The 12,659-nt window shown below is 30.8% G+C and overlaps 1 protein-coding gene and 1 long non-coding RNA gene across 3 annotated transcripts; both read right to left on the reverse strand.

Annotated features, from left to right (window-relative positions):
* Window positions 1-2,490: 2,490 nt before the first annotated feature.
* Window positions 2,491-3,185, reverse strand: LOC149884321 (uncharacterized). 2 transcript variants are annotated; one of them, XR_016455747.1, is made up of 3 exons: window positions 3,150-3,185; window positions 2,688-2,778; window positions 2,491-2,608 (listed from the first exon to the last, which is right to left on the reverse strand). It is a non-coding gene; the product is annotated as an uncharacterized LOC149884321 (long non-coding RNA). The 2 variants fall into 2 exon arrangements; XR_016455748.1 differs by having other exon boundaries at window positions 2,688-2,775; window positions 3,150-3,167.
* Window positions 3,186-4,764: 1,579 nt separating this feature from the next.
* Window positions 4,765-12,352, reverse strand: LOC145185096 (uncharacterized). Its single transcript, XM_090098155.1, has 5 exons — window positions 12,197-12,352; window positions 6,292-8,265; window positions 5,820-6,133; window positions 5,606-5,735; window positions 4,765-5,492 (listed from the first exon to the last, which is right to left on the reverse strand). The coding sequence occupies exons 2-4, from the start codon at window positions 7,834-7,836 to the stop codon at window positions 5,609-5,611; spliced, it is 1,986 nt and encodes a 661-aa protein (XP_089954281.1). The 5' UTR covers window positions 7,837-8,265; window positions 12,197-12,352; the 3' UTR covers window positions 4,765-5,492; window positions 5,606-5,608.
* Window positions 12,353-12,659: the final 307 nt, after the last annotated feature.

The following is a 12,659-nucleotide window of genomic DNA, read 5'->3' on the forward strand; positions in this document are numbered from 1 at the left end:
AAAAATTAGGTTGCGTCACTGAACTAAAAGCTAAAAAAGTTTAATTATCACAATAAAAATAGGCTTTAAGGCGAGATTTTTTTAGAAATTATATATTTTAATGTAAACTTTTCATCATTACTAAAAAAAAGTGGGTCAAAAAACATTATATTAACTTATAGTAGTAGTTTAAATGCTGTTGCGTCACTGAGCCCATCAACGTGATAATTAGCGTTTTATAAAATTATTGTTTATTATTATTTAAAGTATAAAAAAAAAAATTTAATCTTCTCTGCCTAAATATTGATAAAAATAAATATTTCTAAAACACTGCTGTTAGTTGGAGTCTAGAAATAGTAGACACCATCGCTATTCAATATTAACTAGTATAGCAACTTTTTCATCGTTTGACTAGTCGATGCCAAGACATCAATTATTGCATCGTTATTAATTCTCGGAAGAACGTCTTTTTCACAAGACATCAGCATGATTGACTGTAAACTTGACTGGCTCATCAAATTTCTTATTCTGTTCAAAATATGTTTCAATTTCGAAAATGACCTTTCGCAAGCAACTTGTGATGAGGATTATGTCAGCACAACTTTTTAAGCCAGAAACAAATTTGAATACGCAAGACTATGCAAGTTAAACTTCTGGAGGACAAAATAACAACAAAAAATACATTTTTTGCAAGATTTGCATTTATTTCTGTGGCTGTCACTGTTTTCCACTTCTGGGATTGTAAAGACAGTTTCAGATTCTTCGGATTTACATTGTTACATGTTGTCCAAGACACAGTGAGATACTTCCGTGTCAAATATCAAGTTATATTCATCTTCAAGAGTTATTTCGAAACTTTCCCATTTCCTTGCAAAGTCCGATAATTCCGTTTAAAGCTGATCCTTTGTTACACTAGCATCAAACTTTCTGAGCAACCCACTCAGATGCTGCAATCTGCTACTAGGCATTTTTTTCAAAATTTTTGCAAAATTTCTTGGATCTAAACAAGATAAATCAGCATATAGACTACCATGCTCTGAGAATCTCTATTTTAAACTTCTGATTACTTGATTCATTACCATGTTGTGAACATTGATACGAAATTTATCTTTTGCACTTTCAAGTAGTTGATTTGCTCTGATTCTTTTCTCTTTCAAACCAGTCTGAACTTTAATTTACATTTTATTTGGATAATATAATGTAGCCTAACTAAAAATATAATACAATTTTTATGCCAACCGGCCCACCGGGAATCTCCCGGTATCCCGGCGGCCCAGTCCAAGCCTGATATAGACCTATATATTTCTACTAAATCACCTTCAAACCAGCGTAATTCTCGGAGCATTTGTTTATTTTTTTCACATTCTTTTACCCTTTTGGAAGCCAATGCCCTATTTTGGGCACCAGAAAGTTTTTTTACGATTCATTATTAACAGTTACTGTAAATAACCGTACGCATCAATAAAATAATAGTATTATCAACTACGCAAACTTATCAAAAAATTATAAACTCAATCTCAAAAAGCTAATGTCATAAATCAATATTTCAATAGTTAAATATAAATCTTAAACATGAATTACTATAAATAAGTTGATCGTAAAGAGTTGAAAAATATTTACTATTACTTTCTAAATTCTGAATAGAATTATTTCTAAATCGTATTCACAGTTTGTTATTTTTTCGAGGAATTAAAAATAATGATATAACGCGAGTAATATATACATTTCAATTATGGTATTTTAAGATTAAAAAAACTATTTTTATTTTATTTTGGCATTTGGCGCCCCATCGACATCTGCCGCCCGGGACAAACTGTCCCTTTGGCCCCCCCCCTCTCGGCGGCCCTGCGTCCAACAGTCGAACCAATCTTTTTATTAGTCATCGACCAGTTGAGACAATCCCAGAACAGATAAATTCAAAATAAGTGATGGTGTTTGAACTGGTTTCATCCAATGGCCTCGAAATGTCTCCGGTTTTCAACAAAACTGGTTCAAAAAATGACTAAGCGGGGTAAATTTGAATCCTGGAGAACCATGTCAAGCCCTGGAAAAATGTCTACTACACTCAAGAGAACAATATTGAGTTCCAGCAGGACAAAGCTTCTCCTCAAAATTCAAAATTGGCTCAAAAACAACCTATTAAAGAATTAGCCAATAGAACTTTGACCCCTCAGTTTACCTAATTTTTCAACCTTAAATTACTCAGTCAGTTTCATTACTCAGACGTTAATTCAGTAAGAGCTCATCAGTTTCCCCACAAATGTTTCAACTCCTTGAAGGCTGCTATCATGAACGAGTGGAACAACATAGCCATGAACTAAACCTAGACCACCTGTTCGAGGTTCTGGAGTCGACTTGAAACTGTCGTAGAAACTGTCGTAGAAACTGTCGTATTTTTGTACAAAAATGTTTTAAAGATGTTTTTAAAAGTTTTTTTTTTTTTCTGATTAATTTTGTTTTTTTCTGCTTTACGTCTCCAACCCTGCTGTCGATAAGTTGTTTTGATGAATAATTTATAAGAAGTTGTTAAAATGTTCACACGAAGTTTTATACACTGTCCTTCAAAACGTAAGCAACCATTTTAAATATACTGTTTTTTCAACTTCAATCATTGAATACAGCAATTGTTCTAAAAAAAGACACTCTTTAAATAGAATCAAATTGTAACTATTACATATAAGGAAATGATTTATACAAAATATGACTACCTGAAAATGAATAAACGTGTTGCTTTGCATGTGTTTGTTTTATGTAAAAATGGAGTGCTCCGAAACATTAGCAACTTTGTTAACAGCTCTACTTTAATTGAAAAAAAAAAACGATTCAATATTAATTTTTGCGGTCGATGTTGTATTATCAGGATTGACATTGACTTTAGATAACGATTTTGCGCAGTTTTAGTAAGAGAACTTTGCAATACCGTAGATTTCCCTAATTCCGAACAGCTTTAGTTCACTTATTGTTACATCTTTTTTTTTTATGGGATTTTTAAAAGGGAAACTGATTAATAAATTGGAAGACTAGGGTTATGAGAGTATGAAGAAATATTTTCAAAATATATATTGATACCATTAAATTTTTTAATCGCATGCAAAACACTTTTTAAAACCCTGAAAAAGCAACAATACAAAACCGACTTAAATAAAAAAAAGACAATTTAAATTGCGTACTTTTCGATGTAGAATTTGATGGTGATTATTTATCTGAAAAAAAAAAGTCAAAAATTAGCAATACTTCGTAAGATATCTTAAAAACTACTCTTCTGCATAATTAAAACGTTTTCCAAATTCCGAACAGATTTTGGAATGCACTTTTTTTTTGCAAAAGTTAGCGTTTTTACTTGCAAGTAATTAACAACAATATTTAACAATAGTATTTTAACGACGTTAACTTAGAAACTTATAAACGCTTTTAACCTTTTTATTGAATTTCTAAACGTCTTGTTTATCTTAACGTTTGTTAATAAAAAAAAGTTTTTATTTGATTAATGGGGAAGCATTCGCTATGGGTGCAACCAACCTGATACTAATAACTGAGATTTTATCTGGTTAACTGACAGAAACAGGAAGTGACTGTGAAGTTTTTTTTTTTTTAAACTGATTACAAAAAAATAATGGAAGACAGGATCTAATAAATAGATGATGCACACTCTACACCAACACAATGTTATACCCTTACATTAAAGTAAAAGTAATTTTAAATTTTAAAAATCTTTTTACCTAACCTTAATCTAGAGGTCTACGCTAAATATATAAATTATTATTAAATATAAATATACAAATTATTATTAAATATAAATATAAATTATTTACTTTTTTAACTTGAATGCCATTTTTTGGGATTTGATTTGTACGTTCGGAATTAGGAACACGTGTTCCTAATTCCGAACGAAAACTTTTCTTTTTAAATTTAAAATATAACAATATTTTTATAATAAATATACTTGTTGCTTAATATGGTTCGATTCAATTTAGGTTCCAGTTTATTTATTTAAAAAAATCAATTTGAAATTCAAAAAGCAAGCGGAATTATTCAACTTTTAGTACGATTTTGTTCGGAATTAGGGAAACCTACGGTATTAAGGGTTTCTGTCTTACAATTGATTTTTTTTTTTTAAGATTAATTTTTTTTATAATTGCAGAAAACAAGTATAAGTTAGCTTTCGAGAACGTATTATTAAGAAAGGGAGTTAAACAAAAAGAAATTGCCACAAAAACAAGTTGTCTTGTTTTTGAGTTTAACAGCTTCAGTCTTTTTCATACAAGTGCATGTAATTTTTTGTTTACAGAACTCGCATTAAGGTTAAAAATCTCTAAAATTTAGATATAATTATGCTCACGAAAAAAATGCAAAATGATAAGAATAAATACTGGTTTATATGATTCATAAAAAAAGTTGCTTATGCTTTAGAGGACAGTGTAATTTATTATGAACAATCAAACGATGCACATTTCTTTACGTCTTAAGTTGTTTGTTTTTTTATTACGCCTCAAATTTTTTCGCCTCGATGTTGAGAAAAAAAAATGAATATTTTCAAAATATGCAGAATTATCCGAATCAAAACGCCAAAAATAATTCTGCATTATTACTTTCCTCAACCCTGGGGGTTTTAAGCTAAAGTTAAAAATATTTTTATTACAAAAGTGAGGTAAGCTTTGAGTTAAATTTTTATCTAATTGAACTCATCTTAACTTTGTTTTTTCATTAAAACGAAAATTAGACATCAACGAGGGTGATTTTCAAAACTTCTTGATACTACCAGTCCTAAGAAAGAGTTCGGAAGGGTAGACTTTTCGTTTTGTTCAGTAAATTTATAACGAGTTACATACGCCGAGTAACATACGTCACTGACTTAAAGAATAATTTATTTACAATAGGTGACATATGTTGAAGTTGTAAAAATTAAAAAAGTTTATGTTCACCTTTAAAAAAGAAAAGAAAAAAAGAAAAAAACCGCTCCACTTGAAAAAATAAAAACTTTTTTTACACAAAAATATCTTAAGATAATTGTTAAAAATATCAAAATAAAAAGCGACTTGTCTGATAAAAAATAAGGTTTTTTTTTATTATTAAAGAGACTAAGTTCCCAAAGATAATTTCGAAAAAAATTCGAACAATTCTGAAAAACATAATGGCTGCTCAGTAAAAATGAAGCATACTACAGAACACGATAGAGAGAGAAACGCAATAAGAATCTTTAAATATTCATTCAAAACTCAAATACAACCAGCAGGACTTCTTAAGCCGGGATTAAAATAAATCGAATCGGCTGCCAGCCGATTATATCGTTAATTATATCGTTTGGCTGGTATTAATGCATATCAAAAAAGACTTGATTAGCTTTCACAGAAGTAACCATGCAACATTTGAGAAGCAGCTGGACTTCACAGAATTATTGTTTAGAAAAAACCTTTGACATCTGAGGATTATCAAGATGACAGTTTTTGTTTTTTTTAAAATAACTTTAAAAGATTAATGTCAATCTTGAAGTCTGGGGATCACTGGCAGTTATTCTGAACAAAGTAGAACAAAGATTAATAGTCTAATTGATATGAACACTAATTCTAGTTAGCATTAGGATAAAACAGTTATTTTGTGAACTCCATTTTAAAACTTAATCAAGTACCTGTTAGTCCTCCACCTCTATGTCACTATTGTCATCACTAACAGCAGTAACAACAGAAACCTGATGTTGGGTAGTGGTTCTTGAGTAATCCATTCGACGTGTTTTTAGAGCAGGGCTTAGGTGTCCCACACTAAACAATTTGAAATTTAACAATTAATCTTACAATGACCATACCAAAATTGTATACACAAATGGCACTTAACAATTTAATTACCTATTTGACATTGTTGGATCATAATGACTAGAAGCTCTTTTAAATGAATTAGTCTCTGTATACTCCTCCTCTTCACTTTCAGAAAACTTTCGAGCCATTGATGGGAACGGTGTCCAGGACTGTGTTTTCTTTTTGCTTAATTGCCACGTCAACTGTTTATGTAAATTTTCTCGATCAATAGTAATTTGCTCAAGTTGCATTTTGAGAAGGAGGTTTTCTTTTCTCATTGTTTCTAAATCTTCTTCTTTGTTTAATTTTCTTTTACTGACCTCTTGATTGAGCTCCCACCTCATTTGGTTAAACAAACTTATTTCCTAAGGAAAAAAAAAACAAAAACAGTTGAGCCATATAAAATGTATTTAAGCATAAATACAGATATGCATATTCATAAACACATAGCTATAAATAATTTGATAAAGCAATTGAAACCATTAAAACCCATACAGTAATTGATCGATAAGTAAGAACTTACTTTTTGACGTTCTCTATGTAAGGTTTCAAGCTCTTGTTCGATGCGATCTTTTGTGTCTCTCATGTCTGCAAGTTTCTTGTCGCTTTCCATTTTAATCAGCTGCAATTCAGTTTTTAGACGCTGATTTATGATCAGCTCTTCTTGCAGCCTGTCAACTTGTGAGATATGTAGTTGTTTAAACTCAGCAGAGATTTTTTGCGTTAGTTCCTTAACATCTGCTGTACTTCTTATGTCTTTTGAAAGGTACTTCTCTAATGTTTTGTTTATTGATAACTCAACAGAAATTAACTTTTCTTCACTAAAATTATCATAACTGTTATTAAAGTTTGGTTCAATTTTAGGCTTTACATCTTCATCTAACTTATCAGAAACTTGAGCCAGTCCACAAAATGTAGAACATTCTGACTCAATGGCACTTTTGCATTGAACACAGTCCATATAAGCTGAAGACTGGAACCTACAATTTCCATGAGATTTACCAGCTTTTGTTGAGCAAGGGTAAGCTGAAAGAATGTTGGAATGACTTGGCTTTTGTATCATTGTAAATTTGTTGCTTTTAGAACAATTGATTGAGTTATCTGTATGTTGTTTACTTTTAAAAGACCATGGTTGAAATGCTGAATGATTATCTTTTTGTTGACATGCATATTTAGAAGAAAAAATTTCTAAAGGTCGCACATAGTCTCTGCTTTTGTTTGCTGTGTATTTAAGACTGTCCTGATCTTTATCTGAACTATGATTTTTGAAACTATTATTAACATTAAATTTCAGCTTAACATTGTTCCATATTTTCAATAAATCTTCGCTGACTTGCTCTTCCACAAGCATTAAGTATGACCTCCAACGAACTGTATCAAATCCCCAATGACAAGTATGGATATTATCAAATGTTGTATGACTATGAGAAGTAAAACTTGGTGGGGAAAACAATCCTTTACACTCTTCACACTTTATGCATAGTGATTGGGGTTTCACATAAAGTTCAGTATCAAAGGTCCCCGTGCATCCACCAAAGCACTCATGATAAACTCCAAAAGATGTTGGGCTGGATTTACTTGTATCTTTTGGTGCTAAGTGACTTTGCAAAGCACCTATTAACCTATATGCATCACTTTTTGTAATTAAGTTACTTGAAGAAGATGTCCATGGCAAGACACCATTATACTTTAATTCATCTAATTGCTTCAGTGAGCATTTTGATGTAAATATTAAGAGTTTATCTCTTTTTTCAAATATTTGCTGGACATTTATGTCCTTTAAGACTGTATGGACCAATTCAGTAAAACACAAACGCTTTTCACCTCCAATAATAAAACAACCAACAGTATACCCCTCTAGATTGGTGGTCCTAAATTGAAACTCAATAGGTATTTCTGCATTTGTAGATCGTTGAGTTGTATTCTTTAATGAAACTTGCGGAAAATCGTCTTTTAAGGCGACTGGGCCATGAATCGAATTACGAGCTGTTTCTGTATATTTTTGTAAAATCAAACGAAGCAAAGGATTTTCATTGTGCTGAACTTTTTCAGTAACCTTTGCAGCCATATTTTGCGGAATTAGGTTTTGTTTAAACCTTTTTTTTTTCACTACCAAACCAATATAATAACTGTAAAAAATGGTTTGAAAACCCAAAACAATTATTATAACTTTGTTCTCAACAGCCGATTTGTTTCAGAACCAAAGGATGTTAATCGTTTCTTCAATTTGCTACTGGTATTGTCTATAATTATCAGACAAACTGGCGACTTCTATCACTGTCGAGACAAAAAAAGTTAAACAAGATTTGACGTCTCTAATAACTGCTCACGTTAATATTCGCTTATTTAGATCCATATAGAGACAGTTTAACTGAAAAAAATTTCCAACGTGATGTTCATTCCATACGCACTATACGCATAAGCTATAGCTATAGATTTCCGACTAAAACAAATTTTCTTATGGTGTGCTTGTCTGGATCCGATATTGATGTTTGAGCTAAAACAAATTTCAAATTATGCAGGGGGTCAAAAAATATATTTTTAATGTGTCATTTAAAAAACGGTATTAATTTTTAAATAGATTAATTCTTATTTTTTTAACTTTACTTTTTCATTCTTGTAATTATGCCAATAAAATTTAGGTATGCACATTTTTACTTTTATTTAGTCAAAATATGAAATTTTTATTTAAAAAACTCTGAACCCTCAATTTGTTTGTGCGATAACGTGACTAAGGAAGCGTATAACATTTTATTGTGAAGCGCAATCACAGTTTACTCTGATTGGTTCTCGACAACATATTCGAAAGTTGTACCGATATTTCCTTTTTTCACGGTTTTAACCAGGTGATAGATTAGGCGCCAAGGTTAATAAAAATTAAAAAATGATACAGAAGCGGCTTGCCAGAATCAAACCTTTGAACATCAATTTTTATGCAAAGAAAACAAAACAAAAAAAAAAAAAAAAACGTGGAAATAATAACATTTTGGCGATTGCGAAAAGCAAAATATATGAGCAATAATCACAAGATTGAAATAGGTTATTTATAATGCGGTTAGAGTGACGACAACTAATGGGAAAAACGGTATGAACGAAATACAAAACGTCTCATAATTAATGGCTAGACAATATTGGAGCTTAATCGCTTTCTTGAAGAATTGCAGTTGAGATCGTGGTCTAGACATGCCGGTAACTTAAGAAACTAATGTGAAAATATCTTCTAAAACAAAACACTTTATTTTCTCGAAAATATTCTTTCCCCGATTTTATAATCATGTACAGGTGATGATAGAAAAGCTGAAACGCTATTTAATGACAGAATATTAAAACTTAGAGCAAAATGAAATATTTTAAAATGTAGCCAAATGTTTTTATAGCGCTTGCATAAAAATGATTTATAGCAGATTGACAGAGCGTTTTTTAGTTGACTGAATTTTAATCTCTTGAATAGAAAGTGTAAATAAGTCGCAATTTTTCGCTCCTATTTAAAACTTTTTTCTATTTCTTTTTTTTTTTTTTCCATCATTTTATTTTCAAGACTCTTTCAAGATTCAAATTCTTTTTCTTTTTAAGGCTAGTCTAAACCGTTTTAAAAATCCACGCTTGACGTTCGTGGGAGCGTGTAAATTAAAGATCTGACGTCATCTTAATGATACGAAAGTCGAGTTTTTAATTTTTTTTTTTTTTTTTTGAATTCAGGCGCGCTTCTGAATTAAACGTCTTGAAATTATTTTGGATTGAAATAAGCATTTACTTAAAAAGCTAAGCTAAAAAAAAAGTTTTGTATAGTATCTAAATATTTTATTAACATTAGTTGACCGCAGTTTTTTGTACTTCCATTTTCGGTACAATCGTGCTGGTAATGTTGCAAGAAGTGTGTAAACAGGCGCTTATTGACTCATTTAATTTGCCGCATAACCAACTGCTTACACAGGTAAAAGAATGTGACAATTTTAACCTAGCATGCATTATCTTGAAGAATATTTTTCGTCTCAAAGAAATACAGTTTTAATCTTTAGAAAAGAAATTAGCTGACGTAATTACAGGTAAATGGAATACCAATCGTCACGGGAAGACCACTCGTTACCGCTTACTGTTTTTAACAAATTCTCGTTTCCAAACAGAAGAAAAAATTATTTTTGCAAAATATTTTTCAAGCTATAAGACCTTAAAATTAGATTTAAAAAATATCTAAAAAATATAAATTTTAAATATTATTAAACTCAAAATATTTTCTTAACGGTTCCTTCTTTTTTGTTGGTTCCTCCCCCCTTCCTCCCCTCTACTTGTGATATAGCGGCTCTTAGCATGGGACTCTTATTAGCCATTAAAACTAAGCGCACAAAATGATGAAAGCTTCCAATAGTTTCTAGCATTTGATATATTTTATCTTTTTTTTGTATTATACTCAATGTATAATAGACAGATTATTGAGCCATCGAAAAACCGACTGAAGCCTGAAGCATGTTTAATTTTTGGCATAAACACTTTTTCGTGGTTGTGTTAATTTAAATATTGCAGAAACGTCTTTTAGACAGATGTTTTATCCAGGTGATTTGTAAAAAAAGGGTTCCTTAGAAGCAGGAGGGTTATTGCAGTTCCAAAAGTCAGTTGAAAAATATTGCTCCTATAATGCAACATCGTTTTTATTATATTCTGCGAAAATAGTTTTTGGACGATGATCGCAACGAACGATTTACATCATGCCCTCACCAGCTTCTTTTTCAGACAGACTTTAACGACTGCATATAAACTCCCTGTTCTGTCTGATCTGTAATCCGAAATAAACACAAACAAAAAAATGTTTGAGTTGGAATTAAAGCTATCATTCAAAACAAAGGTTTGTCAGCGCGCAATAAATCTCAAGTCGGCTACATAAAATTGGAAAATGATTATAGATTTAGAGACTTAATCTATGTGTCGGTGCAAATAAAAAGACGGTGAAAAAAACGTCAGTGAAATGTTTCTGTTGTTGTCACATTACTTCCATAACTAAATAAATAAGCACTTTCGGTGTGATACAACCAATTGGATTGAGTGACGACGTCTGATGATATCTTAATGGTAATTAATGGTAGTTGTTTAAGCTTAATTAGCTAATTAAAATTCATCATCATGGTTAAATTATCGGTCAACCCTTTTTTTTTAAAAAAAAAAAATGTTGTAAAGAACCTTACATAATTATGCGTTAGGTTTTTCATAATCAAAAAGTGCTTCGTAATCAATATCTCAGTAGATACGTTTGCTTTTACGTCATTAAACCTTGCTAGATACCGCGTTTTCCCTTAACACAGGCAATTTCGAAGTAAAAAACTTTAGTGGCGTCTTAATAACTGCCATTTCATCGATTTGCAATCTAAAACTTTTTTTAAAATTAAATTTTTCAAAATATGAAAACATTTCTTAAAATTGTGAGAAAATATATCGACAGTTTTTTTGAAAATATTACAAAATTTTTTGGAAAGTTTATGACGAACATTTAAAATCTGTATTGCATTTCGATTATAGAGCCCGGATTTTTAAAATTGATAATCAGATACTAGATCATCAAGTTTAACTATGCTGCTATAAATCTTGTCGGAGGTGGCATGTTCGTTGAATGAGAACAATCTTTTCACGGGCGTTCATCGGCGCTTTTTTCTGGGAGTATGGTCGCAAAACGTCTTGCGCTGTCACTGATTTTAACTATCAACATTCAGAAATCGTCTTCTATTGTGTTAACCATAAAAGTGATTGTGATAGTCGTCCTTTTATGAAGAACACTAAATAATTTCAGCCTTTTTTGCTTTGGTGGTTTTTTTTTTTTTTTTTTTTTTTTTTACTATTAACTCATCGTTAAGAATTTGTCAGTGATTTAGTCGCAGTCAATATTTTCCTGCTCATTACAATTTTTTATTTGCTCGTTATCTATTTATGTAACTATAAAAATATGTTTTAACTGATTATGACTGAAATTAAAACTTCTTTCCGGAGGCGATATAGATGCAAGTGAATTTTTACTTGCGAGGATAAAACTTTATGTAAATTCCATTAGAAAAATGAGTAAAACTATGTTAATGATGAATGATTACAAAAGAATGTATTGGTAATTAATTCAATCTTCAAAAACAGTTTACCATCTATTTCTTAACGGTATCTGCAGCTTAAAATTATTGTCATCATTAATCCCGCAAGTAGGTTTCCTTTATGAATTTAAGATTTTCCATATCGCGATTAACAACAAAAGAAAAAGAAAAAAAAAAAAAAACTTATAGATTGTTTGATTAATAATGTCTTTATGAATTTAGTTTGACGCGAATTCTTTAAACACATTTAATAACTTATGCCGTCACCTTTTGCATTTTTTGGATTTGCCACGAAGATTTCAGTAGCAAACGTCGGTAGCAAAATAATTCTGACAGAATGAAAACATAAACACGAGAACCTACCGGACTTTAGCTAAATGTCAGAAATATCTTCGTTTCACACAATTCGTCATATCGTTCTAAGAAACGAAGAACCATTTAAACGCACCAGCCCAAAAAAACAAAAAGAGCAAAGAAATGAACTTAAATCGATTGATCAAAATTTCATCAGGAAAGAATATTGTCTAAGGGCCACAATTTAGGAGTATATCTATTCGAATAGCGTATGCTCTGAATATAAAAACAGGCGTCGTATTCAGCCGATTGATCGTACGTCATTGATGTAACTATTTTACGAATATACTATTAAAAGTTTATATAATCATTGAATCACTTGAGAATTTACCGAATCAACATCTTTGCAAACCTATTGGAAAGCAACAGCTTAAGAGCCATCACGATAGACAGCTCGTATTTCTGCGTTTGTTTTTTAATCTTTTAATTAATGCTGACATCGATTCGCTATTTGTTCGATTTATAACTTTGA

This window comes from Hydra viridissima, unplaced genomic scaffold, assembly GCF_058129835.1.
Source record: "Hydra viridissima isolate aposymbiotic clone 2 unplaced genomic scaffold, HvirCarnegie_v1 scaffold_9, whole genome shotgun sequence".
Lineage (NCBI taxonomy): Eukaryota > Metazoa > Cnidaria > Hydrozoa > Anthoathecata > Hydridae > Hydra > Hydra viridissima.

What these genes read in the sequence shown, in the direction of transcription:
- LOC145185096 (XM_090098155.1), bottom strand. Translation starts at nt 7,836, where the DNA reads ATGGCTGCAAAGGTTACTGAAAAAGTTCAGCACAATGAAAATCCTTTG. An exon ending in TACATAGAGAACGTCAAAAA is followed by an intron (nt 6,134 to 6,291) that starts GTAAGTTCTTAC and finishes TTTTTTCCTTAG; the next exon opens with GAAATAAGTTTGTTTAACCA. An exon ending in GATCCAACAATGTCAAATAG is followed by an intron (nt 5,736 to 5,819) that starts GTAATTAAATTG and finishes CAAATTGTTTAG; the next exon opens with TGTGGGACACCTAAGCCCTG.